This window comes from Tinamus guttatus, unplaced genomic scaffold (genome assembly GCF_059628265.1).
Source record: "Tinamus guttatus ecotype Peru unplaced genomic scaffold, ASM5962826v1 Tinamus_guttatus_pri_ptg000525l, whole genome shotgun sequence".
Classification (NCBI taxonomy): domain Eukaryota; kingdom Metazoa; phylum Chordata; class Aves; order Tinamiformes; family Tinamidae; genus Tinamus; species Tinamus guttatus.
The window spans coordinates 588,275-606,772 of record NW_028289059.1 but is presented as its reverse complement, the minus strand read 5'-3'; the positions used below and the strand labels follow the sequence as shown (position 1 = coordinate 606,772).

The 18,498-nt window shown below is 36.7% G+C and overlaps 1 protein-coding gene across 1 annotated transcript in view; it reads right to left on the bottom strand.

Moving 5' to 3' along the window:
• LAMA2 (laminin subunit alpha 2) overlaps positions 1 to 18,498 on the bottom strand; it is a 336,063-nt gene that overhangs the window by 35,816 nt on the left and 281,749 nt on the right. The window contains exons 43-47 of the mRNA XM_088533890.1: positions 11,755 to 11,871; positions 8,137 to 8,319; positions 6,242 to 6,396; positions 4,390 to 4,533; positions 3,376 to 3,509 (exon numbers count right to left, since the gene is read on the bottom strand). Coding sequence (XP_088390016.1) covers positions 3,376 to 3,509; positions 4,390 to 4,533; positions 6,242 to 6,396; positions 8,137 to 8,319; positions 11,755 to 11,871 — 733 coding nt within the window. The remainder of the gene's footprint in view (positions 1 to 3,375; positions 3,510 to 4,389; positions 4,534 to 6,241; positions 6,397 to 8,136; positions 8,320 to 11,754; positions 11,872 to 18,498) is intronic.

Sequence of the window (18,498 nt, the reverse complement as noted above, 5' to 3'; positions counted from 1 at the left end):
TAACCCAGAAGTCACTGAGCAGCCTGATGCTGCTTACAGTGTCTAACATGTCAAAGCAGCATGGATGTCTTTCATCTTCAGACACAGTGAAGTGCTAACAGTGAAGTCTCCGCCATAAATAATTCTGCCTTACTTAAGGAGGATGAGTGAGCTCAAAGAAAGCACTTGGCTAACTTCACAGCAAAAAGACTTTGCTATCCCGAGCATGACAATTCATCAGATTAGAAGATACTACTCTCATGATAGCTCCTGCAAAAGCTGCTTAAAGAAGAGGTTCCAGTGTTTTGGGGTGGATCATCTGAAAAATGTATGTAACAACATGCCTGCAGGCTTTGCTCTTTTAGAGATGCTTGATGCAAATGAGATGGCTTCTACAGGCCATCAACATTAGAATATAAAATACCATGCAGAAACCTTTGTCATTTGAGCCCTTGAGAGCAAAGAAAATCTTATGGGGTAGATTCGCCTTGGTAGTTTCCGACTAAATTCCTGCTGAGCTGGGTGCTGCATTTGCAGTGAATTTGATTCAATCGTCCTTCCTCTTCAAAGGAAGGGCACTGCTTAAACTTGGTCGTTAACAATTAAAACACTGGTGACACCTAAACTGTGCTTGATTAAAATCACAGCTCATCAGGGCCTGTCCCTAATTGACACCTGCTAATGTCAGGGACTTTGTTTCACTGATCTAGAGGCCTCAAGAATATTCCTTCATGCACTTGACTGGCTCACAAAATCGACATTATTTGCATGTTGTGAAGCTGCTTCAAATAATTTTGATATAAATTGTTTGCTCAAGGTTTTCTGCCATTAATTGATACTTTCATTGATTGTGGCTTCCTAATGCCAATCAGTAAGTATGTAACTCTGCAAGTGATACTTATAAAATTCCCGCACCATTCTTATTCCATAAGCATACGGTACACTTAAAGACAAACCAATTTAATTTCATGCAAAAAAAAAAAAAATGCATCACAACTTCAGTATATACAATAAAAGGCAAAGTATTAGTAAAATATAATTAAAAAGACAAGTAAAACTAAAAGCTTCTCTAGAAACAGCTTCAGTAATTATTAGTATTGATCTTACAGACTGGAAATTTTGGCACAGAGGTTAACTGAAGTGAACATCTTGATCATTACTCAACAGTCAGCTTTTTCATATTTAGCTTTCCTTCAGTATATGCTGAGTGATCTTGCGGAAATTACGACCTCTGTGCCTCTGTATCTTTTTTTTTTTTTTTTTAAGAGTCCTTTGGGATCCTTTTTAAATGCTGCTATAAACCTCCAAGGCCACCATATTATTTTTATTCTGTGTCAACATCTGTCCCCATTGAGCATAAGGGTAAAATTCAGCAAAGCCAGCAGCATTCCCTCTTTAGCCCCTGCTCCCTGCTTTTTTGCCATTTCTGTCACATTGCAGCTGGAAGCAGTCTGTAGCTGGCACTGAACAGAAATTTAGAGAAAAAAGGTGGGGAAATTAAACGAGTAAAACTCTCTCCAACAGCTTATGAAGGGAGTTGGAAGTGTTAGTGGATGGTCTAAAATGTTCAAAGTTAAAAAGCCTTCAGTATGGATATGTGATTTATGAAGTTTGCCTTAAGAATGCAAAAGCAGCCCTAAGCTCTTCATCTTGATCCCACAAATCCAACGAGTGTCTCTGCAGTGTAATTCTCCTAACGCTGCTCTAGACTCGAGATTTGTGCAACCGTAATTGTTCCAAATTGCCGATCCAGCAGTTTGCTGAGTTTGTTCAAAACTAATGGCATGCACCCCCTATATCAAGAGCAGCCAGCTTTAATAGGCAATGTGCATTTGGAGCATGGCTGAATTTTTAAACCATGCCCTGGCTCCACATTCTGCTGAAGCAGCTTTCTTGTAAATGAAAGTCTGCCATTACCGTGTCACGAAGCTATTTTAGTATGCACAATATGAACTGTACTAAACTGATGAAGATTTTAACAGTACATATTGTACCCCAATTTGTATTTTCCTTGCAGTAAGATTTAATTAAGCCAGCTTTTGGAGGGTGTGCAATAATTTTATTTAATTCTCTGCTCTGAATGGTTGATTTCTATGATTTCACTAAATTATTTAAACTGGATACCATTTCCTCTTCTGAACACAAGGGATATAACAGGAATTAAAGCGCTCTTTTTTTTTTCACTCCTGCTCTGCCTTATTTGCTGGTTATGTTACCATGTCTAGGTTTAATACTATGGGAAATTAACATATAACGATGCAACAGGAATTATTCAGCTTCATAGTGGATTGCATTATAGTGTAATAAATTACTAAAATCTGTTCAGAGCTACAGGATAAAGGATATAAATGCTTTATACCTATGCAGAATAGTTGCTACTAAAATCCCCCTATTGACATTGCAATCTTTACATATGAAATACCACGCTGCTTATACTAAGCTCTATAATTTATCTGCTAAAAAAACCCTAATTGTCCCCCTTGATATTAATATTGATCAGTGATAAAATCTTGCAAGGACAGGGAGGGATTAAAAATATAATATGGATTTTTTTTAAATTATGTAATCCTCATGCTGCAGTTAATATACCATATGTCATGACTTTACTATTTGAAACGAAAATGTAAGTTTCAAGAAGGTAATATGAAAATTGAGCATTGTTATCTATATTTTTAAAGTTAAAAATATTCAACAGCTGATCTCAAATAAATGTAAAGTATTTTTTCTGCATGGTTTAACCATCCAGAATATTTATTCTTGAATTTCCATAAACTGTTTCTTTTTAAAATATTGCCAGTTTGAATTGACATTCTGCCTATTGAAATGGCATTTTGAGTAAGAATCAAGACACTGATTAATGACAGACCATCCGTCTGCAGGTCCATACCAAGACCAGGAATTCAGAGAAGATGCTATTCTTTGAAATTGAAGAAGAGAAAAAAATCGTAGTTTTCATTTTGAGTGCCAAAATCTGTATCTTTTAAGTTTTTTAAAGGAAAATACTCAAAGAAGTGATAGAGTATAGGGAGGAAATGCAAAGAGTCATTGATCATTGACTTACGAGGGGAAATAATGAAAAGAAATTATTGACACACAGTTAACACTCCAATAACAATTCAGATGTTTACGCTTTCAATTACAATTATTTACAATTCAAGTATATACACCTTTGTTACTATTAGACAAAAGGTCAAAATTTCCATGAAATTGGATTCTAATTCCTCAGATTTGACATAACTTTTTAAAAATTATTTTTAAATGGTGCTTCAAAAAGAGCAAGCACTTGAGAAAACCTGTGACATGCATAAACGAGAAGAAAGGATTTGAAAAAGATCACATTACGATTACTCATTTTTTCTTCAGAAACCAAATTGTGCAAGTGAAACATATACTTGCCTAGAGGCTTCAATCCGGTACCAGTACCCATCATCAATGGTCAGATCTGGATACTCTACTCGTCCAACACCAGATCCCACATCCCACAGGAAGCTCACCTTGCCTTTACGCATCTCAATGGCCAAGAAGTCGGTCTGCACAAACGATATAAGTAATCTTGTACTATGATTAAAATATAAGGTCTCTGGAACACTAACTCCTCATATGTCAGAAGGTCTAGCTGGGCCTATTCTAGTTGAATAGTTCACAGAGTCACCAGAAACTTCCTTTTCCCCTGATTTTCTTGGTTCAAATTAAGAATTGTAAGCGAAATAAGGGGAATGTCCCCTGTCAGTTATATGGGGTGAACTGCTACTAGACTTACAGATATGTTAATACTGTAGCCATAAAGAAAAGAATCTAATCCAAAGTACCTTTATTTGGTTAAAAAACCTTGGACAGCAGAAAGAGGTTAGGATTCTACAGGCTAATACACGATGCCATCTAACCTCTTCATTTTCTATTAAATAAATAAAATATGAAGTTCTGAATTATAGAAATGTAATATTTTTCCTATTTACTAAATTATTTTTGCTTATTCTAGAAGCCTGTCAGCTAGAGGGCTCAAGGAAAACTGAATCATTCATCAATATTATGCTTGCAATTGTAGTCTTGACTTAAAATCACAATAAATAGGAGCTTTGACAGATCCAAGATGATTAGCTATTTCATTCCCAACGGAAAACCCACAAGCAAAGCAAAAATAATTCTGGTCGCATTGTGAATTTTAAAGCTCTTATGTAGTTCATGTAGAAGCCTCAGGTTTGATTTCTAGTAAAACAGAAATATTTGCCAGACATATTTTGAAGGTTGCTGTATCAGTATGAAAGACAGTAAATATCTAGTTTATCTTAGGCCCTCTACTATTGCTTTGAAGTCTCTATTAGGGGAAAAAAATGCTTTCTCATGTTCTTTGTTGTCAGTAATCCAATCTGATTGAACAACCCTGACACATAAAACAGGAGACAGACTTACAAACTTGGCACTTCCAAGGTAAAAAAGCAGATTGTCAGCAACTACAGTCTTCACATTCACAATGACGGTGTTGTATGTTCCTTTCTTTATTTCTGGCCTGTATGTGCGAATGCAGTTGCCTCCAGAGGACACAGACACTTTGATCTTCAAAAAGACAAAACAGAAAGCAGTCAGTTTACTACTTACTATCCCACAAATGATTTTAGATGCTTCAAACTAATTATAGGAATATTAGGTGATTTTTGCCCTTCCCATTTCAGTTCTGTGTCACATGCACAAGGGTGAGATTAAGTGTACAGGAGGTAGAAATGGATTTTTCTTACTTACTGGGACTGTTTCTTGGATTTAAATTAAAAGGCAGAGAAAATTCTTTTTGGCATCCAGATTTGAAAGGAGGAACTGTATGGATTAAAAATAGCTGGAAGATACACTGGTCTGACAAAAGCAGCAATGGCAGTAGAGACTAGGAGTGGAATAGGCAGCAAAAGCATTCTGTAGTATTGCAGTCTATCAAGCATATGCAGGAGGAATCGCTTTTTTTTAAGATAATATTGTCTATTTTTTTCATTTGTAGCATCCTTCACTAGGCCAATTTAAGACACCTTTTAACAATTCTTCTTAAACCAACAGTAGTGTCTATCACTGCATATGCTTTGAACTGGCCCCTAATAGAGTTGGATTCAAAACTAGGTTTCATTTTCACCACTGAGTGACATATGCATTTTGACACGTGTGATAGTTTCCTCAGGGCCTGAGCATAGATAAAAACAGTATATGGTTTGCTTTCCCAATGCAAGCGTAGACACTGTGACAGTACAGTGGTATCGCAATTGCAGCTAGATGTGTTTGTGTTCCTAGGGGAGATGTACATAAAGGTATAACCTTAGGCTTTTAGGACAAATTTTGACAAAAAGGAAACCTACTGTATGACCCCAAACACAGTATTTCCTTATCTCAGAAATGCTGAGTACTTAAGTACTTTCAAGTAGTTGGACAGAAGATGCAATGTAGCAAGAAAACTACAACCATCATTGTTGTAATGTCTTTCTATCTTGTGCAATTTTCATAGAGAATACGGAATACACTTCCTGTCCATGAGCCTATTAGTCTGTATTATGTTTTTATCAATCATGTGCATTTTTCTGTGGGAATTTAATGTATAGTATACAGGAAATTTTCCTAAGTACTATTTTTAAGATTATTTTTTTTTAAAGTAACTTCTCTCATTGCATTGGATCTCAAAAATGAATAATCTTACTATTTACAATGGCAGATAGTCATTGACTTTAGAATACAGATGAGTCCAGGAGACGGATTTAGTTCTGAACAATCAGACCAGAAAATGCTCTCCACCCAAATTCAAGTCAAGTTCAATTGATAGCGGACAAAGAAAATCAAGGACATCGGAAAAGCAAATACACTTAGGATTTTCAAGTCAGTTTGAGATGGTCCATGTCATTCTCAGGCAATATAAGCTCTGTGAAGTTAGGTGATTAGAATCAGTGCTGAGGAAGAAAACATATTTTTGTAGCCACAGTCAATTAATGATGAACATACCTTTTAACTCTTCTACTGTGCTATCATCCAAAATGCTTCTTAAATGATAGCTTTTCCATATATTTTTCTACAGGTGTTACTGATTTAACAAGGGCACAATTTTAAATTAAGAAAGAAGATATGTGAAAAACATCAGAATATTCTCTGCTTAACTGAGAAATCATACTCAACTCTCTGCTACCCTTAGACATATTTGAATTAAAAGGGATTCATGTCATAGAAAAGAAACAGAAAAGTAGAAAATAAAATCGCACCAATTCTCTTAAGGTTGTCCTAGGGAGAAAGAAGGCCTTACCGAATTGGCTTGCTTCCGAGCTTGGTTTATTAGTTCTTTTATCTGAGAAATGTTTTTCCCTAAGTTGTCCTGGAGTTCTTTGATTGGCTTGATTTTGTCTAGTAGCCGATCTGCTTCCTTTTCTAGGTTTTTAATACTGGAATCAGCATCAGCAACTTTGTAGGAAAGAATAAGATAGAATATCAGAAAAGGGTACCAGAAAGTGGTTAAACGTGGCAACAATAAAATTCAAGAGAATTCTGTATAGACAATACTCAAGCAACTGCATATGGTGCTGTAAGCTAGACACACACCAGGAAGCCAACTGAACAGAATAGCATAATTTATGAATATTTTAAAAAAATTTAAATTAGCAATCATAGCAAAAAAAGATGTTAAAGGAGGATTTTGAAGGAGTAACAATGCTTCGGGCCAGGATGATACTGATGAAAAGCATTTGCTGTAGCGAAATGCATCTATGAATGTAGCATTTACGTTCTTCTTCAACTCCTGTTTTGAAGAAATATGTTAGATTAACCAATACGAGTTAGTGGCAATTAGTAATTTCCGCAAAAAGATTAAATAGCTATAATTCTTTAATAAATTATATTTTAACTGATGGCTAAAAGTCTACAATTTAATAATTAAATGGCTATAATTCTTTAATCAATCCAGACATGGATACCAAACCTCAAGGAGGTTTCTTAAGGTTTCACAGCTAGCAAGTCACTTTTTCTCCCATACTTTGATGAAACAGAAATTCCTTCAGTTAAAACCTTTCACAATTTCATTAAATCACAGGTTTCACTTTTTCAACCTTTTGAAAGTAACTATTTACCTATTCTAATGAATGAGAAATGTGGAGCATCATGCAGAAGCTTTGATAGTAAACAGTGAATAACTGCTTAATAGGAAAAGCACAATAGAGCAAGATAGAGAGAAAATATACGTACGGATTTCTGTAGGCAAGAAACCGAGATAAAAGAAAGAGAAGAGAAGGTAACATAAGAAAATGTTTTAAAGGCCTAAACACAAAATAATTTATGGGTTAGGATTAGTCTAGAAATACTTACTACCTTTAATATTGTACATCTGCATAATGAAATTTCAGAGTCTGCATTTTGGCATGCAAAAGAGACTATCTACTAACTGAAACTGGATATTTGTAGGTGCCTAACTCTGTCAAGATGACCACAAACCCAGGGAACCCAGATTAGCTGAGGAATTACTCCTCCAGTAACTTAGTAAAGACACACCGGTTTTGCAGTCAGCCCTGACTGTACCCTACTATGCTCTGTGTGCTATGATTCTTCTACAGAACATGCTGTGACTTAGAATTCAGATTTTTCCATCATAACCAAAGAGAGAAAGCTAAAGCAACTGCCACATTTGATAAAAAGATTCACTGCAAAATAAAGAGCATACAGAAAGTTTCCCTGGAATCTCCTTTGTATTCTCCCTCTTTTCGAATGCCTTCAGTGTTCCACCAAAAATAGAAACTCACATGAAAGAAAAGCCAGGATTTCTCTGAGAACTGATTATCTGATTGAAGGTAGGGTTAGTATAGAAAATTTTCTAAGAAATGAGTGGTGAATTGCCAGTCAAAGGCTAATTCTTCAGTTATTCATCTAACTAAATAGTTTAAAGAGTAGTCTGAAAGAAGTAAAATCACTTTATGTTCCTCCTGCTGATAGTAGCCTTTTTTTTTCCCTACTACTAGCAGCAGTCTTTAAGATTTAAAGGTTTTTTCTACATCAAGTCCAAAAAAACTGAAGTAGTAGAGATTCCTTTTACCCTGCCATACCCCCAGAAATCTATGCAAGTAACGTTTTGGAATGTCTGTTTCTTTTGGAGTGATTAGATGAAACACACACACCCTAAAAAAAAAAAAAAAAAAAAAACGAAAATGATCTTACTGTTCTTGATGGGATCCTTCACAACAGCATTTGTTTTTGCCACATCATCTGCAACTTTACTGTAGTTGTTTCTCAAGCCAAGAAGATTTTGGTTGAGATCTTTAATTTGGGCCAGGATATCATTCGCAGTATTGGTGGCTTGTCTTGCTTTGTCTTTAGCTGCCTGAACCCTTATAGCAGTATCTGTAGGTACGAAAGGATAAGGAAATTACTGTCTAGAATGCACAAGTTTTGCTCACAAGTACCGAGAAAATGCTTGGGAATGTTACCCTCTCGTGTACTTCCTTCTTCTGAAAGCTCCTACTTCACATGTAGCAAGAAATTATTAATTGCAAGCATGGATCACAGAATCTGACCTCTTATGCCTTTTTCAAGACAATAAACACACATAGAGAAGTGAAAAAGGTGGTGCCTACAGATCAATTGTAGATGAAGATCAATTTTTTTTTTTATTAGATAAATTTTTGTGCAGTTTAGTTGTTATTGTCTCCCTGGCTAATCCCCGATTAAGTATCAGAGATAATATTTGGCATTTATAATAGAAATAGGACTCTGTTCTGGTGTATGAAGAACAGAAATCTAACCCTGTATTTCATGTGTTTCAGCTGAAATTGTGACAAATAACAGATTTGAATTAAAAATCCTGTGAACCAAGAGACTGAGGGTCAACTGAATGAGTGAATCACACTCATCTATGGACATCCTTGGTGACCCTGAGTAAACAATTACTGTCATGCTGCCTCAGGTCCCTGTTCGTAATATGGAAAAAAAATGTTCTATCCTTGAAGTGAAAACATCCAAGTCGGTAATATTTCTAATTCTACAATTAATAAAGCCGGCTAGTAGGTATTTAAATAGGTATTTTTTGAATTATGCATTAGTAAATTCGGCAGCTTTAAAACTTGTATTTCTTGAGCCACACACTGCTTGACCAGTTGCCATTCTAGGTTCCATCACACTACATCTAGATTACATCTAGACTACACTGGACTGGGGGTTTCCAAATATTCTGAATTCCCACTCATGAGAGGAAGTGAATAAACAGAAAATGTTAGGGGGACACACCAGCTTGCCAAGGAACACATGTGAACTCCCACTTCAACATCAACTTCAACATGGAGTTGTGGGAACCCCAAGACTCTCTTTTTACTACCTGTTTTATCATCTCTTTTTACCTGTGAAATTCTGAAACTGTTCTTGTAGTTGCTTTCCTCTTATGTTCTCCAAGGTACCCTTATGACTCTCAGTCTCTAGAAAATTTTAGAGCATCTCAGAAGTCTGGAGACTCAGAGAGATGGTGCTGCTTCTTGTCCTGACTGGGGTTTCCTTCTGAGAGCCGGGGATTAACAGATTGCGTTTCAGTGGTGAGGAAGGCACAGGAGAATGTGTTTTCTTTCCAATTCTTGTTGAGGGATTCTTGATAAAGAGTTAATTTATACTGCAATTTGCTTGAACAAAGTTTACCTCTTTTTTTTTTTTTTTTTTTATTCTACAAATGTGTGAAAACATGGGAAACAGAGACAATATTCCTGTTTAGAGGGGTAGTGCAGGCTTCCAGGCGGTCTCCTGGAGAGTTCCTTTTCCTCCTGTGCAAAATCTGAAGTGATCAAGCCTGTGACCTGGTGAGCATGCTAGGTCTCCTCCAGTCACGCAGAATCAGCAGGTTTACCCTGCACACCAGTGGGTTCTGCGACCCTTCTTACCTTCTTTGTGAGAAGACAGATACTGTGCTTCAAACAACATATTTCTGATGCTTTGGCTCTGAAAAGCCTCCCAAATATGCCAGCATCTTGAAAGTACTGCTGAACCTTTAATAAGCCATTATTATCATCAGTGACGACAAGCGAAAGAACAGGGCTCTGATTGTCTCCACCTTGTTTTTCTCATCATATCTAAGTATCTCCTTAACAGGCCACAATTACAGGCCATGTGATCTTTCTAGAGTAGTCTAAGTTGGAGTGACTAGATTACTTCCCTACACATCTTCTACTTATTTTCAACCACACTTACAATGCATACCCTTGCACATATGGGTCCTAGTTCTATGGTGATCTATTCTCCCTCACTTTTCTGTTTTTTTATTTGGCAACTATTACAGCATTCACATAAGAATTATTGGTATTAGTTATTCTCTACATTCTTGAATCCTTGAAGAACAAGATATATGTGAAGTTCATTTTCCACCCCCATCGTCATTGGTTACTTCCCCGTCTGATGACTAATTTACTACATTTTTCTCATCCTTGCCATTTATTAGCCCTAGATTCTTAATACACATCCGCTTGTGTATGTGAGTGTCCTTGTCCCAAGAACAAGCACCCTGTAACTCTAATGTGACATAAGGTTATTACATTGCTAATAGTCACATATTTCATGTATTTCTTTCACTTGCTTCATATTTAGAGTTCTATGCTCCAAGGCCAGCTGGCCTCCACCATTTTGTTTGACTGAGACACCTAGCTGTGCTTAAGAAGAGAACATGCATGTCCTGTGACCAAAACCAGAAAGCAGCAGGAGATAGGCATAACATATTAACACAAAATCTCATGAATGACTGATTTCAGTGATCTCAACATCTTTTTTTTTGTTATCTGTTTTTTTTTTTCTGTTATCTGGGATCTTAAAGCCACAAAAACATGCAAGATGAATGGTAAGCTATTTTTCATGCCAAGTTTTTCTTGTAGTCTGGACCTCCCAGACAACCACAGAAGTGACAGAGTATGGATTTTAGTTTGAAACATTTGTTAAGGCATCCTTTCATTTCATTATAACAAAGTGGTCCTTTGAGAGAAAAGCCATAGCAAATTACATTGACAAAGAAAGGCTAAAACTTTTCATTTTCTAAAACCAAACATTCTGTTTATCATTGTCCATTATAATGAAGTTACATTGTAGCTCCCTGTCACAACAAAATGTGGCTCACATCCAGCAGCTCTGAGGTGATAATCAGTATTACTATTTTGTTTTTGTTTGCTTTTTACATAGTATTCTAAGCGTGCAGAGCACTACAGGCTTGAAGAAAGTCTGTTCCAGTCCTAAGCAATTTAGAGTCCAAATAAGACATATATCACCATATATCACATCACAGTATACAAAACTGCAGCATAAACCACTGACAATGGTAGAAGGGTAAAACAAACACAGCAAAGTTCATCTTGATTTGCTTGTGAAGTCAATGTCTTTATATTTCCTTGGCTTAAACTATCATACTCTTAGTTAGGGATAAAAAGCACAGTTCATTACAACAGTCGTTTCATATAAAGCATTTTCTGGTTTAAAGAAAAGAGGTCCTGTCTCTCAGTCCTAATTCCTCTCTTCTTCCTGAAACCAACCTTTTGCAAATTACAAAAACACGGCACCCTCTGCTATGCTAAAATACAAACAAGTATAGGGTTTGTGTCAGGTTTTGGTCCACATTCTCTCTTATTGTCATCTTAATATAATAGCTTTATTTCAGCATAATGATAAAATATCATAATATCTTAATGGAATATCTTTATAAAATAATAAAATAATGAAATTTGACCTTAGTAACGGTCAAGTGGACACAGACAATTAATCAGCTAGATGCTAAGTGATGGAAAATGAAACAAGAGATGAGCACTTTTTTCTGCTTACCGTTAGGAATGGCTGACAGCTTTCCAAAGGTATCGTTCAAAGCCCTCAGGAGAATGGCATTCTTCTCATCAGCATCTTTCAATCTATTCTTCATGCTGTCCAAGTTATCCCCATTTTCTATCAAGAGTGCACATATATACAGAAGTTTTAACTCCTTGTTTCCAATATCCTTTCTTTACAGAGAGAATTTGCAAGGCAAAATAATGAGACTGTTCATAAGCCAGCCATTTCTCATCAACATATTTTACTGTGTAAGTCAGAAAGTCCATCACTTTGTCATCAAGGATTTTACTATGGTTTGCAGAGAAAAGAAAAAAAATGACAATCAGAGGGGGAATGATTTAGCCAAATTCACATAATGACCCAGCAATAGATTGAAGCAGCATGGTGTTTAGTCCCACTTTTGATTCCTAGATTAAATTGCTCTTCACATTTTCTTCTTTAGGGGATTGCTTGCAACAAATGCTTTGAAGACTGCGAGGAAAGAGGTCAGAGGGATGGATCGGCTAACTGTCCTGCTCAGAGTGACCAAAGCCCTGTGCTCGCTGGATTTTCCCAGACACATGAAATCATCCCAGCTTTCATGATCAACGCAAGCAGTGCACACTAACGAGTTCTTATGAAATAAACACAACTTTTCTTCTTTTGAGGGGAGAGAGGGCGGGGCGGGGGGGTGAGGAGGAGTGAGGGAGCATGGAAAAAGCATTCCATAAAATGTCATAGAATTTTTTTTTTTAAATTGAAAAACTAGTACAAATCAAGGGAACAGTTGTGTCATATCCTGTACATTACTGATGAAACTGACCTACTCTTTTACAGATAAGTTAATAGTCTTCATCTATTGCTTTGAATAAAAAAGTATATATATATACATATTTTTTAGAAGAGCAATGGCATGGTAATGATTTTTCAAACTATGAATATAAAAATGCATACTACTCACAAGAAATCATTAACTATATTTTCTGAGATTATAACAGCACCGACAAGCTCATTTTTTTCCTTCTCTCTTTCAGATCTTTTAATTGCTTAATTGATTGCAATCACAGAAAAAGATTACCCAAAGCAGAAAATTATTTAGTTCAACTGTCTAACATATCTGAACTTCCCAATTTCTATATCTGGTAACCTCATATGATCTATATGACGTATATGCCCTAATATTTTTGGGGAAGTACTCTACGTATTGATTCATATGCATGTGAACCACAGGGGACTAATTTGTCTTTGATTGATAAACCAACTACAGTAATGTATTAATGGATATGAATTAAATTTTTTAAAAAATGTATTTTAGATGATTTATGGGAATATACAAAGTTGTCATTATATAATGAGTGATTTTTAAATGATTTTTTTCTTTAATTGGAAAAAATAGAGCAAGTAAGAGAGGAGAATGCTTGCATTTCAATTTGGACAAAAGAAGCAACATGCAGAGGAAGGCAGAAGATCAGTCACTGTGGGGAAAGGCAGTAACAGGCTCTGTTCCAAAGGTAGGGAAGAAAAAGAGGCTGAATAAGTAACTGGCTAAAGAAAGGCACGTGATCTCCAGTTACGGCTGGGTCTTTCCAGGTATCTTCAGATTGCATACAGATATCTTTTGATCCTACAGAAACGGCACTGTCTATGTGACAGAGAAATAGCAGGTGGAATTTAAATGACTCCATTTCTGAGTTTGGAATATCATTCAGACAGGTATCCATTCACTTTCCTTAAATTAGAGTGACCCAGAAATCCTTGAGTGCCCAAAGTAAACCTTCCTACCAGCCAAATGCCCCACAGAGAACCGGGTGTTTGTGCTGAGCTGCAAGAAGCAGAGTTAACACTAGAATAAAGATGGGGAGAATTCTGTATGAATTAAAAGTTCACTGATGAACTGATAATGTGATGTTGTTAAACTAGGATACAAACATATGAAGTCTGGTCTTAAATGCTTTGAGACTACAGCTGAGTTCATTTCCTGTTAAGTATTTCTGATAAATTTGTTTTAATTTGCTCCATTTAGTTTTGAAATTGCAGTCTGCCTGATATTTCCTTGGTGTCCCTGGAGTCTTTTTGGAATGTTAGTGTTTATAAACTATGTTAATATTTATTACATATTTGATTCATTTCAGGTAGTGCTTGTAGTAGCTTTGTTGTATAGTCTTAGATTATCCATTTTTTTTCTCTACTCTGTCAGATCCAATACTATGCTAACTATTCCCCAATTCTGAAGAATCTTATTTCCAGACTTCTGTTTTCAGGGTTTATAACCATACCAGCAAACTCATTTTTATGAATTTTAATAAGTAAATTTCCCCTGGAACTCCTGAATTTGAATATTCAGACTCCATCTGTTCATATTTTTTTTCCAATTCTTCAAATTCACTTAAACTGTTTTTTTTTTATTTTAATATTAGAATAATAAAGTCATAAATAAATGCCCTGAGGGAAGCTCTTACAAAGAGATCTGAGAAGCTACTAAGCCCAGGGTTAGTTTTTCAAGACAGGGTTAGTTGTTCATTTTGCCTGATGATAACAATATGAAGTTATATTGTGGAATAACTAGTATTTTTGGAGTAACTCCAGCTTGCCCAGGCAGCCTGTTTGCTACACACTGAGCTAATTTTGTGTGTGAATCATAAATTGAACAAATTACATTTCAGGTTTCCACCCCCTCCTTTAAATATCAGCATTTCTGAAGAATGCTGGAGATAAGAGTCAAAGACCTGAGACCCTTCAGTTAATCACTGAGGCAAGCTAAAATACTCCGTACGAGTTTTTCCAAACTACATCATAACTAACCTGGCTTAGAAGAGGTTAGTGGATCAGCACTGAAAGGTGCTAGGCCCTCTCAGTTCCCTCTAAAGCGCAGGTGGAGAAACACCCTGCAAAATCTATCACCAAGACGTTTCCAGTCAATTGCCTCTGCAAGAAGATGGCACAGGATGCCAGCCAAGGCGGTGTTTATTGTTCAAATCAACAAAACTATTTATGCATCACTAAAATTAAAGCCTAGAGAGTTGCAGGTATGGGTCTTTATGACTTCTGGCTCTGCTAACATGAACAAATATTTTCAATTTTTGTTTACATTTCCACAGGTAAATCCTGCATTCTAGAATAAATTGCCTCCTCTTTTTCCTCAGAGTGAATAAACAGAAACAGAAGACAGTCATATGCTTCATTAAGAACTTAACTATAGCAGTGATTTCTATTTTATTACTATTTTTTATAATAAGAGACTATTCATGTCTCTTCAGATCACATACACATGGGGCACTGGCTAAATGAAGATGATGTGGCACCATTACAATGCTAGTGGACACAGATATCTTGTGATAGTATAGCCAAACCAGATTTCCGTGGGAAACTATCGAGGAAGGTATCCTAAGGCCATGATACTCAATGTATGTCCCTCAAAAACAAGAAAGAAAGGTGGAAATCCATCAAGGAGTAGCCTATCCAGCTGGTTTCATTGACTGGATGCTACACAAATGGACTGACAAAGATAAACACATGTCTAGGATGTTGTTTTGCTTCCTGCAGATAGAATTTTTGCACCCTACAATCTCACACTATCACGAGGATGGTGGGTGCCAGGCTATTATTTTTAACCCCCAAACAATTAAGACCTTAAAAACCGGCAGCAGGACTAAATCAAGGAAAGAGAGAGAACTAGAGAAATGCAGCTTATGATGGTCAGATTTTTGAAAAAGACTGTTTTCCACTCTGACTGTAGCTTCTCTACAAAGATTTGTTGGTCAGAAAATGAATGCAATAATTTGCTGAATTGAATGCGATGTGCCAGGTCAGCTAAAATCCAAAGCAGGGGAGAATACATAACAAGGGATTTAGCTGCACCTGTCAGCTGGAAAATGTTTTAGCTAAAAATGTTCACTTGTCAGACAAGACAACTCTCCTTCAAGTTGTCAATTCTTAGGCAAAAAGAAACATCATGAGCTGAATTTCTGTAGCCACCTGACACCAGTCTCCAGATGGAGAGGAGTTTATACATCTTATTTTTGTCTTTTATTGATCAGTTTTGACAAAGCCTCTATATCGTCTCATATCTGCACTAGGGCTAGTATTTTTTTAAACAGTAAATTCAAAATTATGAGGAAGAGAAATTGCTCCTGGCAAACTGAAAATACCTCAAGGCAAAGAGCAAACGAAGCTGGCAGGCAGCATTCACTCACTTGTAGCCAAAATTTCAAAACTCCTTCTTAGCCAAAGCACTACATATAGACTCTGCTGCTCCCACCCGGATTATTCCTTCTAACTCCTATCCCCATAGAGAGAAATGACTAAATCTCCATTTTAATAGCTTCTGTCAGGAGCTTTGCTTTGTAAGGACTCTTTCAGCAGCTTTTTGGTGGTGTTTTCTTGATTAACAGCCTTTTTTTTTTAAACTACTGTAATTGGCCACAAATCAGGGAATGTCATAATGTAGCAAGAAAACATCCCCCTCTCCATCACAGCCCAGGCTGGAGGATATATTACTTGAATGGTTTGCAGATTTTCATTAACTAATGTAGTACCTGTAGTGTACAGAGAAATTTTAAACTAATGACCACTTCTGTCTACCACCTGTTTACAGAGTGCCTATCATGCATCCTTCACTTCTTCATTTCCAGAGAGATTCTGAAAAGGCAGACCTTGTAAGAATTGTAAGAAAACCTCATTCTGCTAGTTTTCATCTCTGCTCTCCCTTTCTATCCCGGAAACAGCACGACCACCACAAAGGATAGTCCTCAGAACAGTGGCAACAGGAATACTTTGGAGCAAAAATGGGGCAGGAAAGAAAGAAATCTCTCATTGCATTTTACTCTTCTGTATGTGCATTCCAGGCACAACATTAGCTGATCTGTGTGGGTCAAGCTGTGAGGCATGGCCATATTTCATCAGCTGCAAAAGGCAGGCAGTGAAGAGTGCAGAGTGTTTGACTGTATGAAGCACTTTTAATCTAAGTCATATCAGAGAACATAAAGGCAATCCCATCTCATTAACCTTCAGAATGGGGCAAGAACATAGACAAAAATTTATCATGTGCATTTTAGCTATTGCTCCCTGCTTGCATCAGGATTGTTATGTGAACCTTACGAATGTTTAAACCTTCGCTGCTGAATTATAAAACAGATATTCAAATTCTGGATGGAGTGAGATCTCAGAATAATGCACAGCTTTCCAAGTCTCTTCAGCAGGGTCTTGCTGAGAGTCTAAAAACATCCGTTTTTCAGGGTTAACCTGGCCAGTCCTGTGCTCAGTGGGACACACAATTACTCCATTGGAACTATGGGGAGAGAACTCCTAATCACAGGGTCTGTACGTTAGCACCTACTCTTCAGGGGACTCTGCAGCGAGGCAGAGGCAGCGCTGCTGTTTGGGGCATCTAGCCATGGTAAACCACAGGAAGGGGCACCAAGAGCATCCCTCTTCTTTCTGCTCCAGTCATGTCACATAAATCGGCCTCCCCTAGTTTTGTGATTCTCTGCGACATATTTACTGTAACATGCCCCCCAGCACTAAGTCTGGACTGGATGTCGCACTAAAGAGTCACAGCAGAGTTTTATGCAGAGAGTAACCTAAATGTACAGCCAAGCTTTACCAGCCACAGATTTTTCTCAGAACTGTTTCAGTAATACACATTTTTTAACTTTCAGAAAGTATATGACAGTGAAAAGTGATCAACGAACTTATTAACCATTATACCTTTTTTCTACTTGTTAGCAGTTCTGATTGATAGCTGAGATTTTAGGACTGCCAAAAAGAAACGAGAACGTAGCAATAGCCAAAAGATGACTCTAAATTCATGCTTTATGTTTTTTTAGTAACGCATCTCCCAGGAGGTCAATGGAAATTTTATGTGTTAAAACCTGGAAGATTTGGATCTGTTATCAAAATCTGTCTTTTTCTAGTAAAAAACACTTTTAAACTACTGTAGCATGACAGAAAAGCTTCAGACATCAACTTTAGGATAGACAGCTAAAACCTCATCCTAGAATATTTACTTCATGAGATTTTTCTATTTCTGATGCAGGAAACAACCAAACAAAAACCACCCTGCGATAAGCTTGCAATTTACGTTAAAAAAAAAAAACTATCTGTCACAAACTATCAAGCCACAAACTATCTGTCTTCCTCCCCACCTCTTTTCTCTTGCAAGTCTTAGAGCTGTCTTCTCTCATAGATTTTTAGCTAGTATTCACTTTTCTCACTATGCCTTTAATCCCTGCTTAATCCTAATTTAACAGAATAGCTTCAACCAACTGAATCAGATTAAACTGTATGTATTTAGTATGAAAATCTTTTGAAAAACTACTGTGTTTGGACACATACTTTTCAAAATATACATAACGACTTTGGATAAGGAAAGGGAGGGGGATTACAGGGGACTAATTTTAGAATAAACTATAAAGTTTTCAACTTAATTTATCTAGACTAATAATAATAATAAAAAAGAGGCCAGTATTTGAATGAAAAACAATCAAAAGTATTTGTATGGAAGACTCAGTAAACTAACCCTTCTCTTCCTAAGTGTTTACTAACCCAGTGACGCAAACACTACATGCTCTTTAACTTGCTTTGGTAGATGTAAAAAGCCAGAGACTAAAGCATGAATGTTCTTCATTTTTCACAAACGAAAGTGTGTGAAACAGAGTGTTGGCCTCCTTCAGAGCTGTGACAACGGGGGTGCTCCTTCCCTAGCCCAACCTGACTTTTCATGGGTAGCCATAGCCCTGCCCTATTCAGGTGTCAACCACCAGT